This window comes from Panicum hallii, chromosome 4 (genome assembly GCF_002211085.1).
Source record: "Panicum hallii strain FIL2 chromosome 4, PHallii_v3.1, whole genome shotgun sequence".
Classification (NCBI taxonomy): Eukaryota; Viridiplantae; Streptophyta; class Magnoliopsida; order Poales; family Poaceae; genus Panicum; species Panicum hallii.
In genome coordinates this window covers 7,458,005-7,484,868 of record NC_038045.1, presented here as the reverse complement: position 1 = coordinate 7,484,868, position 26,864 = coordinate 7,458,005, and the positions used below count along the sequence as shown (strand labels likewise).

General features: G+C 46.1%; 1 protein-coding gene and 3 long non-coding RNA genes across 11 annotated transcripts; all 4 read left to right on the top strand.

Annotated features, from left to right (window-relative positions):
* Positions 1-485: 485 nt before the first annotated feature.
* Positions 486-3,022, top strand: LOC112888544. 3 transcript variants are annotated; one of them, XR_003227837.1, is made up of 5 exons: positions 564-714; positions 1,521-1,670; positions 1,784-1,812; positions 1,915-2,019; positions 2,985-3,022. It is a non-coding gene; the product is annotated as an uncharacterized LOC112888544 (long non-coding RNA). The 3 variants fall into 3 exon arrangements; XR_003227836.1 differs by lacking the exon at positions 2,985-3,022 and adding an exon at positions 2,483-2,976 and having other exon boundaries at positions 486-714; positions 1,521-1,812; XR_003227835.1 differs by having other exon boundaries at positions 487-714; positions 1,521-1,812.
* Positions 3,023-9,346: 6,324 nt separating this feature from the next.
* LOC112891158 lies at positions 9,347-9,935 on the top strand. The gene is made up of 2 exons (XR_003228419.1): positions 9,347-9,437; positions 9,746-9,935. It is a non-coding gene; the product is annotated as an uncharacterized LOC112891158 (long non-coding RNA).
* A 2,203-nt stretch (positions 9,936-12,138) lies between these two features.
* LOC112888785 lies at positions 12,139-18,911 on the top strand. 5 transcript variants are annotated; one of them, XR_003227930.1, is made up of 5 exons: positions 12,139-16,738; positions 16,839-16,893; positions 17,683-17,773; positions 18,271-18,328; positions 18,467-18,911. It is a non-coding gene; the product is annotated as an uncharacterized LOC112888785 (long non-coding RNA). The 5 variants fall into 5 exon arrangements; XR_003227929.1 differs by having other exon boundaries at positions 16,839-17,217; XR_003227932.1 differs by having other exon boundaries at positions 12,139-15,108; positions 16,241-17,217; positions 18,467-18,908.
* A 3,433-nt stretch (positions 18,912-22,344) lies between these two features.
* Positions 22,345-26,791, top strand: LOC112888784 (beta-galactosidase 9). 2 transcript variants are annotated; one of them, XM_025955107.1, is made up of 10 exons: positions 22,352-23,169; positions 23,286-23,589; positions 24,077-24,271; positions 24,460-24,547; positions 24,686-24,804; positions 24,890-25,224; positions 25,329-25,438; positions 25,531-25,640; positions 25,737-25,949; positions 26,047-26,791. In XM_025955107.1, the coding sequence occupies exons 1-10, from the start codon at positions 22,787-22,789 to the stop codon at positions 26,359-26,361; spliced, it is 2,172 nt and encodes a 723-aa protein (XP_025810892.1). In that variant the 5' UTR covers positions 22,352-22,786; the 3' UTR covers positions 26,362-26,791. The 2 variants fall into 2 exon arrangements, with proteins under 2 accessions (XP_025810891.1, XP_025810892.1); XM_025955106.1 differs by having other exon boundaries at positions 22,345-23,169; positions 25,531-25,949.
* Positions 26,792-26,864: the final 73 nt, after the last annotated feature.

Genomic DNA, 26,864 nt, shown 5'->3' with positions numbered 1-26,864 from the left:
GCTCGGCGTTGTAGCATGCAAAGCCGACGAGTACCGCACGGCCGTCCCCGAGGGCTGCGGCCTCCGCCGCTCATGATTTGCTCGGCACTGTAGCACGCGGAGCCGTCCCTGCGGGTAGCGGCCTCCACCGCTGCCGCTCACGGTCTGCTCGGCGCCGCAGCACCAGCTCCACCCGCGGGCCGTCGTTGCCGTACTTGCATGCCGCGCGAGCAGCGAGGCCAGCGGAGGCGGTGGTGGAAGGGTGATTCGACCTCCGCCTTCCACCCACGCGAGCAGCGGTGCGCCGCGGAGAGCTGGTTGAACGCTAGCCGCACCAGGCACTCCCGGGCCAGGTAGAACCACTACGCCATCCCTTTCGGCGTCGTCTCCTCCCAGACCATCTTTTCAATCCACGGCTGCTGGAGGTGTGCTCTCTCCTTGTGCTGCCGGCCGCCGCCAGCCCCCCTACCGCTGCCTCCTTCCTCTCACCTCCGCCTCCTTCGGTAAGTAGCGAATGGCAGACCAGCAGCTCCTTGTGATCCTACAGATGCGTCGTTCTCTTGTGCCTCCTGCACTCCTCATGATTCAAGTGCATACACCATGGCAGCAGCTTGCAAAGTTCGACAGAATGCTCATGAGGAGACTTGGGCAGCAACATAAAGATAGTAGTTGTCTGATCTGCCTGTAGTGCTCTAACCAGTAACCACATGAAGAACAGGCCTACTCTTCTGCCAGGTTTGAATTTTTCCTCTACTTTCACTGGTTGGTCTGATCTGTACAATGATATGTACACCCTAGCATGTGTAGCCACTTTTTGTTAGTTTAGTGAATAAATTATGATTCCCCAATTAGAACTAGAGCCAAATTATGATCCAAATGATAATGCAAACTTCAAAAAGCAACTACCATCTTTTTCTTAGTTTAGTGAATAAATTTGCCTGAACTTTTGATCTCATTATATTTGCCTGCATGATTCATGAATTTCGGAGAATGCAACTCCACCTATCCATGCAAATATCTAAGGAAAAGGCTACATTTGTCTGCTGAATCATTTTTTATATGCTATCAAGATTGCACATGTGCACTGAAATTTCCGAAACAAAAGAAAGAAGGGTGCAACAATATCTTTAAAAAATAATTGTGCCTATGTTTTCATTACCTTTTGACAATGCTGCATGCACATATAATGCCTAAGTTGACCTTCTTGAGTAAGCAAAATTTTAATTATATGAACAAACTTTTCACCAGCTTAATAGATGGATCAGAAATACACGTAGTTTTTCTGCCATTGCCTTTTTAAATCAAGGAACATGCATGGACCTTAACTGGTGAGGTTCCAACTGAAATATCACTGAATGAAGACCACTTTTTTGCAATCCTATTGAAATTTACATACTTGAGTGCCCCTGTTGGCGAAACCGTACTTTCAGTTTAGGTCCTTGCAATTGCTCTGAATGTTGACCAATTTGTGAAAATTGAATGATGGAAAATTTTCGTTTGAGAAATGCATCTACATATTGTTGATTGTTGTTCTACCGCAGGCTCTAATTGGCTGAAGCAAATTTCAGATACGAAAGAAGAGCCCCAGCTGAGACTTACGCAACAAAGGTAATATAATTGGTTCGCATTGGAAAACATGAGTGCTATCTATAACAAGAGGTTTAGCTTGGCCAAATTATGGAAGGGACGAGGTGAGTTCATGGTACCTGAAGCTGAATGTCAATATAGGATCCTTAGCCCTTATAATTTCTTTTGAGATGCTCTTTGCTACTATTTGCATGCTATATCATTGTCTATCGCCTAGAATCCAAATCAATGTAATCTGGATGCCAGGTATACATACTTTTTACAAGGTTATAACTATTTTGAATTCTTTCTTACATGGAAACCATATCACTCCTTGACTGTTGATCCTTTTTTTTAAACAATTTCTAGGTTGCAATGTTAATTGTGAGTGTGGATAGCCCATGCATATCAAATTCAGATGGTATATAGTATAGATCCAACCGATTACTGAGCAAGAAGATGAAACAAAGCAAGGTATTTCCAACATAAAGAAAACAAAACTTCTCATATGTTATTCAGTAAATTTAGGCAATGAGTATCAATGCAGTTTGATGTGCTATGCCTTTTTTTTACTCTATGATCCTGTATAAAAATGATTTAGTCTAACTAATCTAGAGTCATAATTCGAAACATTTGTTTGGTTACTAAAGCTATCGGGATTATTAAACACTCACTTTCCAATTTATTTTTCTTACTTTGCAATCCCAACAGGTTAGTTACTGAAAAGCTTAGCAGATCTAAATTAATATTTTTTTGCTGATTTTATATTTATTTGTTATTTGTGAGATTTCTATTACCTGGCATGTTCTCCCAATAGGATAACCAAAGACGATTTGTCTGTTCTAGCCCAAGATTATTTTGCATAGTGCCTAAGTTGTTACTTTTTTTTTCATCAAACTATTGCGATACTACTTATGACCATATATCATATTATAAGGCAAGAATGTCGCAACTTCCGGACTGGTCCTACTACTAGATAGAAAGATAACCAACAATAATTTGAAGCTATACCATGGCTAAATGGTATGAATTACACAAATACTAATTGTGTATAATGCGGCTAACTGTAAGTATATATGTTCTGGTGAAAAATAATGGAAAAGAGAGAAGCATAATTAGATTAAAAAACTTCATTATTCTCCATTTATGCTTACTATTATTGCATTTGATTTACATATGTTGAACGGAATTTACAACAGCTCTTGTGAGTTTTGATTCTCAGTTGAGAATTACTTAAAGAGCCACATGATTGTTTGTCTGAATCTTTGCTTGAATCTGTTTTGTTCAATACATAAGGCACAAGAATATACCTACATATATAGATAGATATGCATTCTAATTAGAAAATAGTACCTATGGATCTAGCTTGGAATCGGATATAATTATATATTGGTTCTAGATTTTCTTTTATTGAACATAACTCTAATGTATTGCAATAGGTTTCATCCAAAGAATGGGTCAAGAGTGGGAATAGAGTGGGATATTTCAAGGCAACCCTTTAGTTCCTTCTCCACTAAGTAAGAGTGGGATATTTTCAAGTTAACCCTCCAATTCCTTCTCCACTAAGCAAGAGTTTGATATTTTCAAGACAACCCTCAAGTTTCTTCTTCACTAAGCAAGAGTGAGATATTTTCTATGCAATACTCTAGAATTATTACTAGTAATAAGTAAAATTTTGAAAATAGGATATTTTGGAATTATCTAGAAGGGGGACACTTGTCCTAATACTATGGCTTATCTTGATCTATAAATAGAGCTTTCTCCTTGCCATAACATCCACCCATGAGCAATGTAGTTAAGTTGTGGAAAGGCTAGAAGGGTGAGTGTTGGACTAGCCACTTAAAGGTGTGTTTCTTCGTGGCTTTGTCGCTCCAATAAGGTAAGTGTTTTTATAAGTGTTAGTCTCCTACTTAAACTTAAGTACTTAGGATATAAGCTGTGATTCATCTGTTGGTAGGCTCCACCTCGCCATAAATCGGGGTCGTGCACAGTGCCGATCGAGATATTTTTCCGCCGCGCGAACCGTCTCACCTCGTCTATAAAGGAAGCTGATGCCCCTCCTTGCCGTCCCCACCCGCACTCGCTCTCGCACGCGCGAGACGCCGGCCCCACGACGGGACCGCACACTGCCGTCGGCATAGCGCCGTGCCGCCCACCTCCGCGTCCCCACCTCGTCCACGCCGCTACAGCGTCCTCGTCGGCTTTGCCGTCTCGACGCTCGCGCCTTCAGTGCTGCCACTGTTTGAGTTGACGGCAAGCTGCCGCAGCCCATGCCGTCGCCCGTCCCTATACGACGCCGTCGCTGCTCCCCTCGCCTATAAAAGGAGTAACGTCGTAACGAACCCCATCATCAACCCAATCACACCGAGCCGCTTCACTCCACTAGCTGAACCACTTCTCACGAGTCCAGCTCACTCACGAGACGAAGCTCCAAAAGTTAACCCTTTTCCTCGAGCTAGATGAAGCTCCAACAGTTAACCCTCTTCCTCGAGCTGTTCCGCGTCAAGGTGAGATAGCAGGCAGCTCCTCGATTATTAACTCCGCAATACTAATAAAGGTCTAAAACACCCACCAGGCCGTGAGCACCTAATCCAAATTATTCTATTTGAATACCAACCAATACTGTAAACCCAATATCTCCTTCATATCAACTCATTTTCACATAATTTTCTTTCCTAAACTCTCCTCAAATCATATACTATCTATTCCTTCTATTTTCATCTCCATTTGAGCTTATTTTATAGTTTGCTTGTGTTTGTTTGCCGGTTGTGCCGTTTCCGGCGTAAATCACGGAGTGATCGAGGAGGAGCCTGCCAAGGAGTACGAAGGCCAGTGGGCCGGAGCCAGAAGACCCGTACCGCGAGCAGGAAGCCGCCACCGCCGACGTGTACGTAAGCGAAGGCAAGTTTCATCGACCCCTACGTGAGCGGTTGCATCTATGTGAGGACGTCTAGTTGTAGCCCTGATTTAGGATCGATTACATATATCGGTGCTTGAGTGATTGAGTGTGCTCAGATATGCATATGAGTAGTTATGCATATTCAGAGTTGAGATTGGGATATGAAGGGATTTTACTGAGGCTAGGGCAGCTTGGTATGCTGGAGCCGGTGCTACCGTGGTGGCAGACTGGCAGGTGAGTGCTACCGTGCAAGTAGGCTCGAGTTAATATGTTGAGGGATGGTTGCTGCCCTGGTGAACCATAAGGACCGAGTTGTTTTGACATCTCATCTAGTTTACTTTAGTATGACCACAGGTTCTGTTATGGGCCGGACTTAGTCTAATCCCACTGGTTAGTCTAACAGTCGCAGGGATGGTTCACGGGTATAGACCACTGAGGTCAGGGTCCGAGGGTTTTGTGCGTTCGGGCTGGGGCGTGACCACGGCTGGGTGTCTGCTATGTCTTGTCTGTTCGGGCAGCCGAGCTTGTGGGTACAGTGTACGACCTTTGCAGAGAGTAGAATCCATTCGAAGGGTCCGTGTCCATGGAATGGACGGGCTACGGTACGGTCCTGACAACTAGTGAGCTACCTACTGTGGGTTGTGTCGGGAAGAGTTGCATTCCATAAGTTGCATTACTAATGCATTGTGGTTAATGTGCGTCGTGCATGTCATTCCCCTCCCGTAGGGTGAGGTGGAACTTGCTGAGTATTTTTGTACTCATCCGTTTATGATTTATTGCAGAGGATCCTGATTTCGTGCACGAGAAAGGTGGGTAGTTCGTGCCCTATACCCAAGTCTGAAGTGGTGCCGTTGCAGTAGAAACCACCATGTCAGATGAAGAGTTTGCCCTTACGTTTATCACCACTACTGTTGTATTCCTAGTTTATATTATTATTGTAATCGAACGTATTAAATAAAGCTATCTATAACTGTGGCACCACTTGTGTAATGTATTTTTACCGGAGACTGTTTTTCTGGTGTTTAAAATACATATTTAGTTCCGATTGTTTAAACTGGTGAAAATACATTACACAAGTGGTGCCACAGTCATACATAGCTTTATTTAATACGTTCGATTATAAAAATAATATAAACTAGGAATACAACACTAGCGGTGATAAACGCAAGGGCAAACTCTTCATCTGACATTGTGGCTTCTACTGCAATGGCACCACTCCAGACTTTGGTATAGGGCACGAACTACTCAGCTTTTTCAGGCACGAAATCAGGATTCTCTGCAATAAGTCATAAACGGGTGAGTACAAAAGTACTCAGCAAGTTCCACCTCACCCTACGGGAGGGGAATGACATGCACGACGCACATTAAGCACAATGCATTAGTAATTCAACTTATGGTATGCAACTCTTTCCGGCACAACCCACAGTAGGTTGCTCACTAGTTGTCAGGACCACACCGTAGCCTGTCCATTCCGTGGACACGGACCATTCGAATGAATTTTATACTCTGCAAAGGTCGTACACTGTACCCACAATCTCGACTGCCCGAACGGACAACCGACATAGTCGACACCCAGCCATGGTCACGGCCCAGCCCGGCCGCACAAAACTCTCGGGCCCTGACCTCAGTGGTCTATACCCATGAACCATCCCTGCGACTGTTAGGCTAAACAGTGGGATTAGACTAAGTCCGGCCCATAACGGAACCTGTGGTCGTACTAAAGTAAGCTAGATGAGATGTCAAAATAATTCGGTCCTTATGGTTCACCAGGGTAGCAACCATCTCTCAACATGTTAACTCGAGTCTACCTCCACGGTAGCACTCACCTGCCAGTCTACCATTAAAGTAGCGCCGGTTCCAGTATACCCACCTGCCCTAGCCTCAGTCAAATCCTTCATATCCCAGTCTCAACTCTGGATATGCATAACTACTCATGCATGTATTAGCACACTTAAGCACCGATATATGTAATCGATCCTAAACCAGGGCTACAACTAGACTTCCTTACATGGATGCAACTGCTCACGTAGGGGTCGATGAAACTTGACTTCGCTTATGTATGCGTCGGTGGCGGCGGCTTCCTGCTCGCGGTACGGGTCTTCTGGCTCCAGCCCGCTGTACTGGCCTTTGTACTCCTTGGCAGGCTCCTCCTCGATCACTCCGTGATCTACGGCGGAAACGGCACAACCGGTAAACAAACACAAGCAAGTTATAAAATAAGCTCAAATGGAGATGAAAATAGGAGGAATAGATAGTATATGATTTGAGGAGATTTTAGGGAAAAGAGTTATGTGAAACGGAGTTGATATAAAGGAGATATTGGGTTTACAGTATTGGTTGGTATTCAAATACAATGATTTGGATTAGGTGCTCACGGCCTGGTGGGTGGTTTGAGCCTTTATTAGTATTGCGGAGTTAATGGTCGGGTAGCTGCCTGCTATCTCACCTTGGCGCGGAACAGCTCGAGAAAGAGGGTTAACTATTGGAGCTTCGTCTCGTGAGTGAGCTGGGGCTCGTGAGAAGTGGTTCAGCTAGCGGAGTGAAGCGGCTCGGTGTGCTTGGGTTGATGATGGGGTTCGTCACGGCCTTGCTCATTTAATAGGCGAGGGGAGCAGCGGCGGCGTCGCACAGGGACGGGCGACGGCATGGGCTGCGGCAGCTCGCCGTCAACTCAAACAGTGGCAGTGCTAAAGGCGCGAGCGTCGAGGCGGTAAAGCCTGCGAGGACGCTGCAGCGGCGTGGGTGAGGTGGGGACGCGGAGGTGCGCGGTCCCGACGTGGGGCCGGAGTGGGGACGGGCGAGTGCGAGCGCGGGTGGGGACGGGAGGGAGGGGTGTCGGCTTTCTTTATAGATGAGGTGAGGCGGTTCGCGCGGCGGAAAAATATCTCGGCCGGCACTGTGTGCGACGACCCCGATTTATGGCGAGGTGGAGCCTACCAACAGATGAATCACAACTTATATCTTAAGTACTTAAGTTTAACCAGGAGACTAACACGTATAAAAATATTTAGCTTATTGGAGCGACAAAGCCATGAAGGAACACACCTTTAAGTGGCTAGTCCAGCACTCACCCTCCTAGCCTTCCACAACTTAACTACCTTGCTCATGGATGGATGCTATAGCAAGGAGGGGGCTCTATTTATAGGTCAAGCGAAGCCATGGTATTAGGACAAGTGTCCCCCTTCTAGAGAATTGCAAAATATCCTATTTTCAAAATTTTACTTATTACTAATTCTAGAGTATTGCATAGAAAATATCTCTCTTGCTTAGTGGAGAAGGAACTAGAGAGTTGTCTTGAAAATATCCCACTCTTGCTTAGTGAAGAAGAAATTAGAGAGTTGCCTTGAAAATATCTTTCAATGGTGATGAAAAACTAGAATGTTACAAACCTACCCCACTTAGCTTGAATCTCGTCCCCGAGATTCAGCTTCACCACTAAAGAGGCTGGGGAACTCGGATCGGAGCGTGTCTTCTCTCTCCCAAGTTGCTTCTGCTTCCGAATGTCTACTCCACTGGACTCGACAAATATTGACTGCTGAGTTGCGGGTTCTTCGCTTCACAGTATCTAGAATTTTTACCGGTATTTCTTGGTATCTGAGGTCATCCTGCAGGTCGATTGTTTCTGGGGCCACTTGTTCTTCTGGTACTCGCAAACACTTTCTAAGTTGGGACACATGGAATACATCATGCACATCTGACATCTCCGCTGACAACTGAAGTTTGTAGGCTACCGCTCCCACTTTCTTGATAATTAGGAAAGGTCCAATATAACGTGGAGCCAACTTTTCTTGTACCTGGAATCTGCGTGTGCCGCGGATTGGGTAAACTTTAAGGTACACATAGTCCCTAACTTTGAAGCTGAGAGTACGTCTTCTTTTATCAGCATAACTTTTCTGGCGGGACTGAGCTGACTTTAGATTCTCTCTGATTTCTGCTATATTGTCTTTTGCTTCTTTAATAAAATATGGGCCCTCAATAATGCGGTCACCGACTTCAGTCCACATGAGAGGTGTGCGGCACTTCCTCCCGTAGAGGGCTTCAAATGGCGACATCTTCAAACTGGACTGGTAGCTGTTGTTGTAAGAGAATTCCGCATATGGCAAACTGTCTTTCCAATTTTTACCATAAGTAAGAACACAGGCTCTTAGCATGTCTTCAAGGATCTGATTAACTCTTTCGGTCTGGCCATCGGTCTGGGGATGATATGCTGAACTGAAATCCAACTTTGTACCAAGTGCTTCATATAACCTGCTCCAGAATCTCGAAGTGAACTGGGTGCCTCTATCTGACACAATCCTCTTAGGTACTTCATGCAACTTCACAATACGCTCAATATATAACTTGGCTAATTTATCCCCTCCGTAATTGGTACGTACTGGGATGAAGTGTGCCACCTTAGTAAGTCGATCGACAATTACCCAAACCGAGTCATGGCCGCTCTGGGTTCTTGGTAGACCGGTGATAAAATTCATACTAGCTTCATCCCACTTCCATACTTGAATTGGCAACAGTTGGAGTAATCTCCTGGGTTTCTGGTGCTCTGCCTTAACCCTTTTGCACACATCACAATAAGCTACGAATTGAGCAATATCCCCCTTCGTACCATTCCACAATACTTCTCCTTAAGGTCTAGGTACATTTTCGTAGTGCCGGGGTGAATGGAATAGGTGGAGTTATGGGCTTCATCCAAGATGGTCCTGCGAAAATGACCTTGCTTAGTCACACATAATCTTTTCTTGAACCACAAGACTCCATCCTTATCTATCCTGAAATCTGGGGCTTTACCTTCACTGTTGCAATCTTTAATCCATACCAATCTTTCATCCTCCATCTGAGTTTTCTTGATCTGGTCATCCAGGATGGGATGAACACTAAGATTGTGGTTGCAGAAGTGGCGTAACCCTTAGATTGTGGATAATATGCAACTCAAGATATCATAAAGTAAGCTTCCATGTACAATAGCAGTGGTTGAAGTGAAGAATTCAAAGTCAAGGTAAGCAAGACCATGGTTTAATTCAGCATCTTTTCTATTGATACCACATATCCTTGTTTTTATCTCTTGGGATGTTTGAAATGTAAAAATAGCATGGTTAACTAACAGCGAAGAAGTAAACTGATACGTAGTAATAATTTTTCCAACCAATATTAATCCTCTTAACTATTGCTATCCTGATATTGTCCGATTTTTGTAATGAACCTTTTATAACGAACCGTCACTTAGCAAACCAAATCGCAGCTTCTCATATCCGAAATATCAATTTTTATTATTTTACAGTCATTCAATTGTGATTCCCCACGCAGGAACCAGAACCGGAGGACTACCCTCCAAGCAAAGCAAAGAACTCCAAGCACTCGATCCTAGCTTCTACCAATTAATAGCATAGGCTCCTATATATTTAGAACATAAATAAATGTACCCTGATGTTATAAAGTTAATGTCAATATATCTATGTAAATTAAATAAATCTCATTACATTAAGCATGGACGCGCAGGGACGCGCGCAAAATACTTGCTAGTGATATAGCACAAGACCGTCCCAGGCTCCTAGCCATTTGCACGTGGGCCGCCACCCGTGAATCCAATCCTGCAAGCGACCGCTAGCGAGCTTGTTAACGATGGATTCGTGCCGATTTGGACTGCGCGCATTACTGATTTCACTGCTTCACTGCTGGCCTTCCACGTGCGTGGTCCTACAGCTACCTTTTTTTTTTCCTTTTCCACGTGAAGTATCTCTTCCTCAACATCCAATTACCCTCGCCGTAGCGTACGACGCGATATATGTGCAAGATGTGTGCGTACATATGCTTATTTAGATGGAGTCCGTATGTGATGTGCCCAGGTATTAATTCCTTTCTTTTTTTCTTTTTCTTTCTAAACTTTTTCTTTTACAAAAAGTTATCTTGAGAACTTGTATTTTTTTTACAAATTGTATGGCGAACTTATGTATTAAAGTTGTGTGAGAAGTTTTTCTGACAACATTCACATGAAAGTTGTGCTCAAAATTATCCTTTAGTAAGTAGACTGAAAAAGTTATGCGTAAAAATGTTGTGTTAAAAAGTTATCCTACAAAAGTTGTTCGGAAAAATTATAGGTAAAAGTTTCGCATATCATCTGATAGTTATGCTGAAAAAATATCTTCTAATAGTTATGTGGAAGAAATTATACACATACAAGTTATAACTTTTTAAAAATAGAAAGCAGTGGAGAAAGAAACTTGCTAGAAAAAGGTAAATCGCATGCTGTCCGATCGCGCGCTCGCCGATTAGCACGCCCTGCCGCCATCGCCGCAGGCCAAAGCGGAAGGCCACAGCAGTAGACAAAAATCGGCCCATTTAGCATACGTGAGCGCTTCTGCAATGGCACTGATTGCAGCGGCTGCGATTATTTCCGGAAAACGTTACCCCACAAAAGAAAACGCTTTTTTTTAATTTTCTGGGCTGCTTCTTGTAATTGTGGACCTTCATTTTGTCAGAAAACTAGTGGGCCTTTTCGGTTCCCCTTCTTTTTGTTAGGCCGAAAGTCACTGGGCCTTTTCGGTTCCTTCAAAAGAAAAAAGAAAGTCACTGGGCTGGAGGCCCGTGCAAGGCACTTCTCACCGAAGCCAGATTTTCTCACCTACCGCACGCAGCCCGGAGAAAACCGGGAAAGACGGGCTCTCGCCTTCTTCGGTCTCCGGTCGCCGGGAAACAGACGGACCGTCATGCGCCACCGGCGTCGACGACGAACGCCGCGCAGCTCGTCCGCCACATCCGCGTGCGGCGGCGGCGGCGGGCGTCCCTTCAGGGTCGAAAAAACACGTAATATAAACAACCAGGCGGCCGGAGCGCGTCGTCGTCTTCGATCGGTGAGACGCGTATCGATGTTCCTTTTGCCCACCTGTCTGAAATCCAAACCATCCCGACTGCTCGATTCTGTTTCTTCGCTGCCTGCAATAAGTTTAACCCGAGTAATTCATTTTGTCGGTCATGAACAAAGTATTGTCTCTTTCTGCAGGTACGAGTTCAGTTTTAACTTTTAAGTTAAATTTTGTGAGATGATTGAGGACATGATATATGCTACTATGTTAGGAAAATACTTTGTTAAGGACTTTTCATTATGACTTTCCATGAAATTTTGTATGTCTAGAATTGTATCTAGTATTAGATGCTCCTAACATATGAAAATAATCATGAAAAATCGGTAACATATTATTTTAGCATAAGTTGTGATGTCTTACGCACCCTAAAAAAATTGAACTTCTTTTCTCTAAAAAAATGTGAACTTTAAAACTCAATTGATACATGGAGGGGAAAAAAGACAAATCTCATAAAATGGTAGATACCAATTGAAATAGTTCGGGAGACTCAAGTCAAATTTTTTGTTCAGGGGACTAAGCGGATGAAGTTCATTGCTGGGAGTAGGAAAATGGACTTTCCAGTATTTGGGTCCAATCCAAATTTCCCACGTCTTTTCTTTTCCTTGGCCAGTGCGCATGCTCTTTTCGATGCAGTATTTCTTGAGGATACTAATTTGCAACGAATCCAATATTCAAATCACTTTGCATCTGCACCCAAAATTCACGTTAACTTTGACCGAATTATCTGTTTCCAAAGTGATCTGCACCAACTAGGTGGATTTAGTTTTAAGGTAGGCAGGTTGCCCTTGCAGCCTTGCTGGGCTGACAGTTATAGCAGGAGCCGGTGAGGGATTTGATTTTGGTGAAAGGTAATTCGTTTAGCATTTGCAAAAATGTAACTTTCCAAAATTAATCTCTCGTAGAATCATTATTCATTATCTTTAATCTAAAGCCAGCTACTGACCGATAATGCAGTCAACATCCAAAACTTTTCATGTTTCACGGCATCGTTTATCCGCAGTTAAGGTTACAGATGGCAGTACTTCTGAAGACACATAGTTTTCAGATATCTGGAGCCGATGTTTCTTTCATCGTCAAATAGCAGCGGTCATCCTCTATTCATCCTTGCAGTGATGTCGAAGTTTGTGTTGAACAGCAAGCAATCATCTTGTCAGATAAGTTTGAGCAAAATTTTCCTGGGCAAAATTTCAACAACATTTTTATGTCCTTATCACCATTCAAAGCTCATTGTATGGTTACATCTTCAAGAACTGGATAAGGAGAAGAGAATGCCCTTGAATGCCTAGGTGACAATTTATGCTTTGCATATCTATACAAAGCTGTAGGAGAAAAGATAAGTTCTGAGAATTCAAGAACGAGAAACTTGCTTCTGCAGGGTTCTGTATTATCCCTGTCCATTGGGTCCTCAGGGACTGAAAAGGTCCTGCTATCATTGACCGGATACTTGTCCCAATCAGCGACCCTACGGTTTATTGTCATTACTTTGAGATGGACCACAGGTATACCATTATTGTAGACTTGTAATGTAGTAGCTGAAGTGTCAAGCTCATCCATGACGATGATTTTATTTTTTTCTAAATATATTTCAACATAATCCTACGTATCTAAAAAAGAGTGACAGGAGAAAAGTGAAGGATAACAAGAATGTTTCTTATTCACCCAATCCATATGGTTGGTATGTTTAGTGACAAGTGGAGTTATGGGCAGCGTTCATGCATGCTGTTAGGCTCTACCATGTAGGTTCAGATATTGAAGATTTTGCAAGCATCAGTTCATGATTACACAGCTCAAGAAAGGTGTCTATGCCTCCTTTCTTGTTTTCTTTAAACTGTGGTCCCTTAGGCCTCCACAGCACTTTCATCCACCTAGCAAATATCTGTATGTCTGATCATCTGATGCCCTGCTTTGTGGATGCTCCATGTTCATCAACAATCATATGACATGGTTACATGGGCCTTTAGCACATTTAAAGTACTCACGTAGCCATGTGTGGTGTCTTCCAAGTATAAAGACATGGCTTCATGTTACTGCATTGTTCTTCGTCGACGCTGAATTTCTTGTTTCCTACTGATGATGCCTTCAACCAGGGCGGATCATGAAGCAGTCTTTTTGCCGTGTCAGGCACTGTTGGACATGCTCACATAAGAAATCATTTGCTTATATTCACATTGTGACAATCTTCAGCTAGGAATCCGGGACTGTGCAATGGCGGCTGGACCGATAAGAACGAAGGAGGAGAAGAAATCCTAGTAGGATGGAGCTATCAGGAAGTAATTGGAGTTAGGACTTTGGATAAGGAAATTGCGTGAGGCAAGCTGCTAGCATGGCATGGCAGGTACAGTTGCATGAAGCAGCCTTATCCAGGACGAACACTTTTCATATGTGTATATCCTTTGCCTACCCCGAACATGGCAGGTACTCTTTGGGCATGTGGGTGCAGCATTAAAAATTGTGGTAGTTGTTGAGTCCTGTGGATAAGAGAGGTCTTAGGCGTTGAAATTTGTCGTCAGTGCAGTCTAAAGCGGATCATAATCTATTGATTAGATCACTGATCTTTCGTCAGTATTGTATTGAGTATATGGTGCTTGCTTTGTTATACATGATGCAAGGTTCCTCTGCCTGGATTAGGTGTTGGAGCTGCTCTGCCACTTGGAACCTGGAACTGCATCCTTTTTCCTTGTCAGAGGAGGTGAGCAGAAAAGTGTGTAAGAGGATAGTAGCAAGGGAGGAAGGGCTAAATCTTGCACGTAGCATTTTGGCAGGCCAAATTTCTTGTCGTTTTGGATGCTTGGGTAAATGACAAGTGATTTCGCCTCACTGAATTATATGTGATATCATAAAGCCTCAGACCCTTATTATGCTAGTTGGGTATTAGTTCAAGATGGCTTTTTTTTTTTTACTTTCACACTGTCAAAAATATGTTGCAGTGAATTCTTTCGGTCCATGTTGCTATAGTTTTTATGGATATGTTGGTGGCAAGCTGGAGTCCCTGTAAGTTGTGATAAGGCTCGTCTGCACTTTCTCTTCTCTTCCTTTGGTTCCTGCATTTTATATGATAATATGGCAGGTACCAGTAGTGAAGCGTTCTGAACCTGAATTCTTCCTGGCCATAAGATTCAGAGATGCCAAACAGATGAGATTTGGATTGGGTCACAGCGGTTGCAAGGAGCTTGATTCGCAGCAAGTGTCATCGATGAAAAGCATATAGAACAGTATTTCATCAAAATGGATGGATACATTTTATAGCTGCATCTTGGTTACTACTTTTCACTGTCACTTTCCGAGTATTTGTCATCTTGCAGCAAGAAAGGACGGAAACAGAGAAACATCAGATAAAAGGGAGAATCTGAAATTTCCGTCTTCCCAGATCCTATTATCTGTTTATTACTGTTAGTCTATTGTTGGCTGTAACTTTTATTTCTTCAGTTAAGGTTGATATTTGACCTTTTCTGCCTTTCTTCAGTCTACTCGACTGTCCATGTCCAGGCGCCTTGCACCATGCAGTTGGTGGATATGAACAGATGCAAAGAAAGGAACATATCCTTTTTGCCCATTTACTTTCGTTTTGTGTTGATTAGTTGCTTGAAAACTTTACAAGTGCTATTCAGATAGGTAAAGTTGAACAGTCATTTGGGTGAACTTTTTGAAGAATTATGTTCTGATGTAGTTCGAGGTCAAAACTTTACAGGGTTATTCCCCAGTTACCAAGATCAATATCTGACTTTTTAGGATGACAAGAAGTGTATGGTCCAAAGGATGATATGATTGGATTGAAACTGTTGTCAAGACTCGACCACGGTTGTCCAGGTTAGTTAGCATTTGGCATAGCAAGATGCCTCCACATAAATAAAGAAAGAGGAGCCAGATCGAGAGTTGGTATAGTGCTGTTGAGGGGTTGCTTTCAGCACTCTTATTCTCTTTGTGATTGCCACCAAGCCTGAAACTCCCTCTCAATGCAATTCATACCAGTGCTACCGTTATTTTTGTTTTCACAATATGCATATCAAGATGAGTGATGGTATAGGCATGAATTGATGCTTCTTGATCAAGCAACAAACATGGACTTTTGGTTGCCTAATACATGACCTCATGCTGCCAAACAGCATCTGTCGCTTCACTTGTCAATCCAAAGAAGTTGATATGTCTCTCACAATCTTATCCAATCAACTACCCAACCAAGAGCCTATTCAGAGGAGTTAAAGTTAAGTGCCAAACTTCAGCACATACTAGGACTCATGCACGTGCTAAAGTTTTTGAGTCTTGGCTAAAGTTTAGCCTACCCTATTAGCACTCCCGTTTGGATAAGCTAGTACTAAAGTTTAGCACTTTCATCCATTAGCACTTGGATCCAAATAGAGCCTAAATGATAAACGGTACCTCATTCAGCTACGGAATCTGTTCAAAACAGCTGAGGAACATGCATGATAGGAACATGAGTGAATGCCAACTTGGAAAAAAGGGTTTTTGTTTGAAATGTCTACATCAAGGGAATGCTTTTAAATTCTAAGTCATGTATCTGTACGGCTGTACCTTGTTAATCTGTTAACGCCCCAGGGCTAGGAACATGCATGATAGAAAAAAGTATACACACATCATACCATCAGCATGAAAAGGAAACTTCTTTATGTGGTCCCATGCCCTTCCCTGAACATAATGCTTGTGTATCAAGCGTGCCTTTTGCTACTCTCAGCTGCCAGTTCATCTTTTCCTTCATATCTCAAGCATAATTTCAGGTCCCTTCCTCTCTTGAACAGCAAACCTTCGTATCTTTTCTTCTTCTTCTTTTTTACAATGGCATTCCTTCATATCTTGAGCCTGATTTCCTCTAGATCATGTAGACGCATTAACTTCAAAAAAAATAGTCACATTAGAGAAACATGAGAATTCTTGTGAACTGAACACTATCGATTAGATCTAACCACAGTACCAAATTGCTTAGACATGTATATGCAGGTGATGAGCGATGAGTTGGAGTTGTTGGCGTAGGCGTGTGCGGCCAAACTGAGGGATCTCACGGTAGTCAATTGCTGTGCTGGTATTGTCTGTCTTTGGGTCCTAGGCCAGTTTCCAAACATGGCGGGCACGGCGGAACCCCACATGGAACCAGCTGCACATGAAAGAACTGTTCAGACATCAGAGATGCAGGAAGGGAAGGCAAGGGAAGATCTTTATGGGTCATGCGCATGGTTTTTCTTCCAAATATTGGATACAGTTTCTATACAGCATGTGCATGCTGTGCTGTACTTCCCTTGAGCATTTCACATTTTGGAGGCGATGTTTATCTTCTTTCTTTCCCGGGAAGTGTTTCTAATTCCAACTTTGATCCAATCTTGATTTGGCATGTGCTGTGAGTCGATTGAGCATTACTTATTTTTGAATATAATGTTCTTTTATATCCACATACACAGCAGTTGATCCAATCTTGATGCTGCACATGGTATATCTCTTATGTATTTCTCGTTGTGCCAGTAATCATTTTTATGTACACACGAATGTACATTCCATCCTGACGTTTTCAGAAATTTACCATTTTGCAGGTAATTGCTTCTACTGCACACGGATGTTTGTTGCCACAGTGGCCACATCTTTGAAGTACTTCTCAATCTCAGGCAACAATTTCTGTTTCATACTTTCGTCTCTTCCACTGGATTGGAAAGCAATGTCTCATACAGCGAGGCCAGGACCTTTGCTTGCTTCAGCAATGCTACTCTGTTCTGTAGTCATGAGTTCAAGACTCATGAGCACGGCATGTTTCTATACTCCAAATATTGTTAGCTCCTTCACAGGATACCCAAAGACATGACCATGATATCTAAATAGTCAGCGTTGGTTCCTGTTAACGAGAAGGCTTCATTTATACTTTTGCTTCTGATGCAGATCCGATCGTATATCGGTTGGATGAGTTCTGTTTAAGAAGTAAGCTTCACTGTGAAAACATTATCCTGTAAAACTGGCATCCACAAATCTTAGATCAATTTCAACGAAGTTAGGCAAAGAATCTTTTATCTAAAATAAGTGACACCCGTTTTCATTTTTTTTCTTAAAAAGTGTCATTTTCATTAGTCTCACAAGTTAGGCAAATCGTCCCCTGCGGGCAACTCACAAACTCTTGGGAAACACCTGTCCTTTTTTTTTTCTTTTGGCAATGAAGTAAATATCTGTTCTCATCTTTTTAATATGAAAAGTAGCATGCGTAGTCCATTAGCTCCAGCGTGTATGATGTCCGAATACTCATTTAGGTTGTGATTGGGCACAGAATTTTCATCGATTATATCGCGCTAATCTTCATCCCCCTAATCTGGTCCCATTCCCTTTCCTAGATTTTGTGGTGATGCATCAGCATGGGCACATCTTATTCCATGGTTGATCTTTCATTTTCAGGCATATGATGACTAACCCAAGTTGAGGACCGTAGTGTCATGATCCACTGCCTCTAATGAAGCTGCCTTTCTGTCTCATATTTTGTTTTCTGGTGAGAAAAAAACTCCGCCTCATTATTATCTAACGCCCCGAAATGTTTAGTTTTTCTTATCCGTGGCTTATCATTCCTTTGCTGTCACAACTGCATAATTTTTCTAATTATCTCTATCCTGATATTAATCTTTCTCAATCACACTACTAAACTAGGGAGTCTTTGTAGCATATATTTCTGCAAAAAAAAAAGTGCGACGACTATCTTCATTGTCACATGAGGACATTTTGGAAGTGATCATTGTTGCTACCGCGCAAACCCTTTTTTTTCTTGAGACTACTCTATTGCAGAGTTTAATTGCCAACAAGGATGAAGGATCTGATTATGCCGCTTTGTACTGTTGTACTAGATGCTGGTACACTTTTTATAAACTTAGTTAAAGTTAAAAAAAAAAGAATCTGGCCTATAGCAAAACTAAAACGACTTCCATGTTTCGAACGGATGAAGAAGTATCTGCCCATAAAGCAAAACATAATTGATTCATTTCATTTTGTTAGGTACTAGTCCAGTTTGTTTCAGTGGCACGCTGATGATGTTGCTAATGATGCAACCCTGGTGAGTGAGCAGGTCGTTGGTGTGTACCGTCAGTTGGACGGCACGCCCTGCAGTGGGTGTTAACGTTCATGGCGTCTACTAATTGCGCCGCCTCCTCGCCCTAACCGCCGCGTATAAGCATTGTCGTTGTCGGTGCAGTGTTGCTGCTGGGAGTGATGATCTATCGGAAGCTTTTGGTTGGTGAGAGATCTCGCTCAGGTGGTGGCGATCATAGAATCCAAGCTTTTTGTGTGTCGCCGATGGAAAAAGCGAGATGGGTAATGGGTTCCAGGACAACCGGTGGCGCGACCGCCACCGCCACGCCGTATCTTGTTATCATTCACTGACGTGATGCTTGCAACGGAAAGGCAGCAAGAAGAACAGCCTTAACGACTGATCCGGTGGTGCCGGCTAATCAGGTTTAGTCACCACAAACTTACAACCTTGGAATTAGTTGGAGCATCCATCCTTTCTGACTGATGGCTACGTATTGTTGTCGCTGCCGCGTGTGAGCACCTCGCATGGCATCAGTGTGTCTGTATGCGTGTTGAAAACAATACTAGGTCAAAAATTAAGTGTGGCACGCTAACACTTAATTCGGAAAACTAAGCATCTCCAACAGAGTACTCATATTTCATCTCCATAGCCGATAATTATTTTTCTCCGTGCTCAGATCACGCGGAAGATAGATCTATCATCTAGGTGATTAGGAAACTGCAGGGTATCATCAAATGGTGTGGCGACGCAATGATTGGCCAGCAGTGCCCTGTGCAGGCCCAGAGAGGAACCACGTTGCGTGAAGCAGAGCTGCAAAGCATCCTATACATTAGCCTCGTACGGTTTCATCATGCCGTACCCATGTAACTTGATCTTGAATCCACGCGAGCACATATTCTAGTAAGCCCAAACACGTGTGCATACAGACAATTGGCCAGGCACGCCATGTAGGCAAACACACCTGCAGTTTTCAGAGCCCCAAGCACAGCAAGGGCCGGGCTGTCAACACGGGCGGACGCGTCTGCGTGAGGAGCCTGGCCGATCGATGCGTTTCGTCCGGGGAATGAATTCGCAACGATTTGTCTTAAAATTTGCGTGAAATTCGTTGGACGCGTAGCACGCTCACCTTTCCTCCTCCGTGGAAAGAAAGCTCAGTGCCGCCACCTCAGCTCGCATTTGCAGATCAGAAGGTCCTGGCGTTGGCTAAAGAGGGTTGTTGAAGCTTTAAGAGGCGCAGCTTTTGTTGCTACTGATGATCAGTGGGCTGGTGCTTCAGACCTTCAGTGGTGAGCATCACTGCCGCCTCCAGAAACTAATAGCATCAGGACGACATTTGTGTTGTGAATTAGACGGCTGAGGTTCACCCAATTTTTTTTAGATTTTTTTATGCACTTTTAGAGATATATTATTATGTGATTATTTAAGTTTTTCTAGTACGTGATCACACCTAGTGTGGGGGTGTTTGGTTTGGAGGGGTTATAAGCCCCACCAGTCTTTTTTTATCCAAACATGAAGGTTTATAGGTGAGCCTAGTACCCATAAGCCTCTCCAATGGATACTTATGCGGCTTATTTTCTATGGACCTCACTAAAATATCCCCTCTTTTCTTCCACTAGCCTCATCTCCCTCGCTTACAGGGCATTAATAAGGAATTGAAAGGTCATTACCAACTATAGATGTTTTTTATAAGCCATAACAATCAAACACCACTTTACTCTTATAATAAGCCCTTCACATGAAGAAACTTATGAGTTTATAATTGGCCTTTCCAAACCAAACATCTCCTAGATCAGCGGTAAGACGAGAGAATCTGGTGTCGCCGCCAATCAAGAAGAGTAGGGACGCCGGCCTATTCGATGGGAACCGGCGCCAGGATGCCATCTTGCACAGCTGTAATAATTAATAAACAATTAGATGTGTCATTAGCGCTAAGCACGCAGGTGTCGCTAATCATGTACGATTTCTTCTGTGTTCCAGATTTCTTGTTTATAGAAGAAACCGAAGCTAATTACTGCTTCTGTCTGTGTCAGATGATCTTCTGTCTTTCGGGGATCTGAGTTCGATGGGCCATCTCGACGGCAGGAAACATGGTGCCGTGAAAGACGCGAGTTTTAGCAAACACGTGACAACGACTTGAGCAACACAGTATGTGTTTCCGATTAAGTTGGAGATGGTACAGACCCACGAGTAAACCAAGAATCTCCGCCGCCTCCTTGTTTACTCGAGCATCCTTCGATTCCGGTCGTCATCATTATCCTACGCGCAAGCATCTCCGCCGCCTCCTTGTTTACCGGTGCGAGGAGCTCTACCTGTGGGTGCCGCCGGTGGTGAGAGCCTTAGAAATCACCCCCTCCGATTCCGGCCGCCCATCTCCAGCGCGCGAGCAGCTCCGCCTTGCTTAGCCCCCTGAGCAAGGAGCCCCATCTGTGCAGTACGCGTCTTATTCGGTGAGAGCAACATCAATCGCTTCTTCTTCCCTCCATCCAGATGTGTTCTTCTTCCTCTAGATTCAATTTGTTTTCTTCTGCATGGCCTGTCTCCTGCGACCTCTGCGGGAGCATCAACGCGGTGGAGTTCTTCCCGAACCAGCAGCTAGCAAGCACCGTACCAATCGCCATTTGCAAGTGAACGCCGGTATGGCAGACCCTTCCAAGCTAGCAGTTCTGGCTGCTGCACTGCGAACGGTGAAGGTTGATGGAACGATGGCATCTTCAAGACGAAGTGGACCTCCACGATCATTTTGAAACCAAACAAAGAGTGCAACCAGGGATCCCACCTCTGATTTCACTTGCGCTACCGGTGGTCGAACCAAACACTATCCACATGTTTAACATCCTGCGGTACCACACACTAGATGACATGTTCAAGTCTAGGATACCTAATTTAAATACAATGACCCAGGGCTTACTTAAAGATTAATTTGAGAAACGCTGCAGGATTCCAAGAAGTTCAAGTGCGTAAACGCTCAAATGTGCGCTTGTCCATCTCAAAAGTTCCTTCAACAATCATAGGAGAATACTGGGCATGCACGTACCTGCTAACAAGCGCACGCAAACCGTGTAGAAAGCATGATCAGTGATCACCGCGAAAAGGAAAGGGCAATGCCTGCACTCTGCGCACATCTTTCGCAGCTCGATGTTTTTCACTATATTTCTGGCACTTTGCTGCTTCCTTTTTCCGGGAGAAGGCACAAATTAATGCTGACATTATCTTATTCTACTTGAGTTTCTGAAAGTTCTGAAATTGATTTAGAAGTTTTTGAGCTACAGCAATGCAGGTGAACTAACTCCAACAGATACGTACTCCGGCAAAGCACCAACCACTCGTGCATTTCAGGGATTGAAGCTCGAACAAGCCACGCCACTGTAGGTGCAGCAATTACACTTGAGACTACCAGAATCCACGCCACCAATGGTGTGGCGACCAATTGGAGTACAATTGGAGTCAGCACAAGTACAGGGCTGTACACGCCACCAATGCCAGGCCTGCCCTCAGACCACCGCCGTCCTGTCAAGTATTCATAGTATTTCTTTTCAGGATTTGCCGTGCCCTAATAATCTTTGAACTGATGCCTTGCTTCCATGCTCTCTCCACTCCAGCTGAAACTACTCACCAAATGCTCATGAACGGTGCCCACCGGGGCATCAAGTTCGAATGAACATCCCATGCCGGGGAAACCAAAGTCGCCGACTCGAACCGGGGTGGCTTATTGTCTTCTCTGGACCTGTTAGAGTTTTCTATTTATTTTATTAAAAATAGAAAACTTGAAAAAAATAATTCTAGCTCAACGGATTTTATTTTTATCCAACAAATTAGTGTGCTACATACCAGAAAATTACGAGAAAAGGGTATAAATACCGATGCCCATATATTACGAAAACCAGCATATAAATTTGCAGGAAATTTTACAATTCAATGCAAAATACATAAAACCTAAACCACACTAACGATCATCAACCCAAGAAAAGAGAAAGAGTCCATGGAAATGGGAGTGGGCCCTACCTTTTCCCCTTCAGTTTGGCCCCAGGGCCCAAAGCTCCTTCCCCTGTTTCGGCGCCAACTAAAGCCGCCTTGCCTTCCCTCACTCACTGAGAGTCACAGCAGAGGAGGCGGCCTTCCTTCTTCTACCTGCTCTGCTTCGGCTTTCCGCTTCTGGCTTCACCTCCCCACCACTCCTCTCCTTCCTCCCTCTTCCTCTTGCTTGCGGCCTCGCCCAGCGGTAAACCGCAAGCGCTGATCCAAAGGCGAGGGGAAAAGATCAAAAGCGCCGCAGGTGAAAGAATCGGAAACCCACGGACGCATTCCCACTCGTTGCCATCCAGCACAGCTCGGATATAAGCTCACCAGCACCACCCCTTTCCGTCCTCCTCCTCCCTTCTCCTCCCGTCCACTGCCATTGCCCCTCCAAGAACACACGCACAGAGAGAACGAAAGAAAGAGGCCGACCCGGGCCGTCGTAGGCCCGGCGCCACCCACCCCACCATGTCCGGCGGCGCCGCGCTCCTCCTCGCCCTGCTGGCTGCGGCAGCGGCGGCAGCCATCGTCCTTTCCCCGGCCAATGCCGCAGTGTCGTACGACCGCCGAGCCGTGGTCATCAACGGGCAGCGTCGCGTCCTCATCTCGGGCTCCATCCACTACCCGCGCAGCACGCCGGAGATGTGGCCGGACCTGCTACAGAAGGCCAAGGACGGCGGCCTCGACGTGGTCCAGACCTACGTGTTCTGGAACGGGCACGAGCCCGTGCAGGGGCAGTACTACTTCGGCGACCGCTACGACCTCGTCCGCTTCGTCAAGCTCGCGCACCAGGCCGGCCTCTACGTCCACCTCCGCATCGGCCCCTACGTCTGCGCCGAGTGGAACTTCGGGTAGGATGCACGCGCCGCCGTCCATGGCGAATTGGTCCTGCATTCTCGCTTGCTGCTTCAGAATTCAAGGTTCGCTAATTAGCTCTGTTCCGCCATGGATGACGCCGCTGCTGCAGGGGGTTCCCGGTGTGGCTCAAGTACGTCCCCGGCATCAGCTTCCGGACGGACAACGGGCCGTTCAAGGCGGCGATGCAGGCGTTCGTGGAGAAGGTGGTGTCGATGATGAAGGCGGAGGGGCTCTTCGAGTGGCAGGGCGGCCCCATCATCCTGGCGCAGGTGGAGAACGAGTACGGGCCCATGGAGTCCGTCATGGGAGCCGGCGCCAAGCCCTACGCCAACTGGGCCGCCAAGATGGCCATCGCCACCGGCGCCGGCGTGCCCTGGGTCATGTGCAAGCAGGACGACGCCCCCGACCCCGTCGTAAGTAAACAGCAACCTCTGGTTTGGTTCAAGTTTAACCACTCCGCTTGACCTCCTCGCCGTGGTCCGGTCCGGTCGGTCGACGCTCGACGGGATTAATTATTGGCGGATTAACCCGTCCCCGTCGTGGTTAAGGCACACGCTAATCGGCCATCAACCACCTCGGTCGCTTTCTCGCCGCGTCCAATGGTGCGGCGCCGTTAGCACATCGCTGCCGCGGCGGTCCCTCCTTACCAGCTCGCCCAGGCTGCCATCTTCTTTGCTTGCTGCCAAACAAAATGCCCGTCTCATGATACTTATTCGGAGATATAAATCTTAATTTTTTAAAGAAAATATATCTTAAATTTTATCGAGTAAAATGCACCGCCGGTTCTCAAACTTTGGCTCGACAAGTTATTTTATCTGATAGATTCTTTGATCTCGTTATTTGCATTTCCTATGCTGATCTTTACCCTTGCGAAATTTGTGAAATGGCGATGGTGTCCAGATCAACACCTGCAACGGGTTCTACTGCGACTACTTCAGCCCCAACTCCAACAGCAAGCCCACCATGTGGACGGAGGCCTGGAGCGGCTGGTTCACGGCGTTCGGCAAGCCGGTGCCGCACCGCCCGGTGGAGGACCTGGCCTTCGCCGTGGCGAGGTTCATCCAGAAGGGCGGATCCTTCGTCAACTACTACATGGTGAGTTGAGCTCGCTGCTTACTGCTGGCAGCGAGTGACCGAGTGAGGCTGGCTCGATCCAGCTGATCGAGCTGCCACATGGGTCAGTCATGTCACATGAGCTGCCGCGTAGGATCGATGAGTGTGTGTGTGTGTTTTTGTCAATGGGTAATGATGCTTAGCATGTGCTTTGTTTGGTTCTTCTTCAGTACCATGGCGGCACCAACTTCGACCGGACCTCCGGCGGGCCGTTCATCGCCACCAGCTACGACTATGATGCGCCGATCGACGAATATGGTATGCAGCCATGGCAGTTTCAGTTTCAGTGCAGCAGTTAAGAGGAAGAAGTTTTGTAGAAAATGTTGCAGTAGGATGTTCTGAATGTGGTTCTATGTTTTACCGAATAAACTGAAAGGGTGGCATGCCATTCTGCAGGTTTGCTGAGGCAGCCGAAATGGGGCCACCTGAGGGACCTGCACAAGGCCATCAAGCAGGCCGAGCCAGCGCTCGTCTCCGGCGACCCGACGGTCCAGTCCATCGGCAACTACGAGAAGGTCGATAGCGACTCTGTCAGATTGTCACGGCCTCTGAAGAAACGTAACAACCGTGCAGAGTTGCTCAAATAATTCTCTGTTTCAGGCGTACGTGTTCAAGTCGAGCAGCGGCGCGTGCGCGGCGTTCCTGTCCAACTACAAGACCAACGCGGCGGCGACCGTGACGTTCAACGGGCGGCGCTACGAGCTCCCGGCGTGGTCCATCAGCGTGCTGCCGGACTGCAAGACCGCCGTGTTCAACACCGCGACGGTGCGGGCGCCGTCGGCGCCTGCGAGGATGAGCCCCGCGGGCGGCCTCTCGTGGCAGTCCTACAGCGAGGCCACCAACGCGCTGGACGACCGCGCCTTCACCAAGGACGGCCTCGTCGAGCAGCTCAGCATGACGTGGGACAAGTCCGACTACCTGTGGTACACCACATAGTGAGTCACTCCCGCCGCCGCCATCTCTCTTGCTGATCTCTGAAACAAACAACAGCTTCGTCTCTCTGCGTGCTGATCTCTGAATGTCTGAATGCTTGCTGCAGCGTCAACATCGACTCGAGCGAGCAGTTCTTGAAGTCCGGCAAGTGGCCGCAGCTGACCATCTACTCCGCCGGCCACTCCCTGCAGGTGTTCGTCAACGGGCAGTCATACGGTACTGATGACTGAATCTTGTCGCTGCTCTGTCAGAGCTAAAAGGTTGCAGAATTCAAGCGATCAATCCTTCAATTTTTTTTCCCATCGCAGGCTCCGCGTATGGCGGCTACGACAGCCCGAAGCTGACGTACAGCGGGTACGTGAAGATGTGGCAGGGCAGCAACAAGATCTCCATCCTCAGCGCCGCCGTCGGCCTCCCTGTAAGCTCACCACCATTGTCACTCTTCTTCCAGTTCAGAGTTCAGACCACCGTGATCCTAATCTCCTCTTGCTGTCCGTCTTCCACCGTCCTGCAGAACCAGGGCACCCATTACGAGACGTGGAACGTCGGCGTGCTCGGGCCGGTGACGCTCTCCGGCCTGAACGAGGGGAAGCGGGACCTCAGCAGCCAGAAATGGACGTACCAGATCGGCCTGCACGGCGAGTCGCTGGGCGTCCACTCCGCCGCCGGGAGCTCGTCCGTCGAGTGGGGCGGCGCCGCCGGGAACCAGCCCCTGACATGGCACAAGGTCAGTCTCCTACACTACACATCTCAACATCAAGGCTACCGTGTGTTCGTCCATTTCTCTTACACCGTTGATCGTGTGACGTGATGCGATCGGGCAGGCCTACTTCAACGCGCCGGCCGGCGGCGCGCCGGTGGCCCTGGACATGGGCAGCATGGGCAAGGGCCAGGCGTGGGTGAACGGGCGGCACGTCGGCCGGTACTGGTCGTACAGGGCCCCCGGCGGCGGGTGCGACGGGTGCGGCTACGCCGGCACGTACAGCGAGACCAAGTGCCAGAGCAGCTGCGGCGACATCTCCCAGAGGTACTACCACGTCCCGCGTGCGTGGCTCAACCCCAGCGGCAACCTGCTGGTGCTGCTCGAGGAGTTCGGCGGCGACCTCTCCGGCGTCACGCTGGTGACCAGGACGACATGAGGGTTGAAGAGGAAGCTGGAGATTTGAAGGACACGAGGAGGAGGAGGTTGAACTGTGAATAATCTGCTGGGAAAGACGTAGGAAAGGCACACATGAGTATACATGATACCAATTCTTTCTTGCTCATATCTATACGGATACGGCGTACACAAAGTATTTGTAGTATTTATTGGAGATGTATTGTTGGATTGGAGTTGGCCTCCGGCCCGGCTGCAGGAACTGCAGCTCCGGAACGGCCGGCCGGCCGGCATACAGTCGCTGCTGAATACTAGTATGATTTTGCTCTGCAGGCTGCAGGTTTCACGCAGAGTTCATCTTATTAGGAGAGAAATTTGCAGCGTTGAGCTGTAAATGGGCTATTTATTAATGCCATTATGTTTGATGCCTTATTGCGCGAATGGAACAAGAGGAAATGAGTATCCTTTTCCCACCTCTTTGTCAGTTTCTTCTTCTTTGTCCTCTTCGAATTGCGTAAATGATGGTTACCCTTTTCCTTTCGGAAA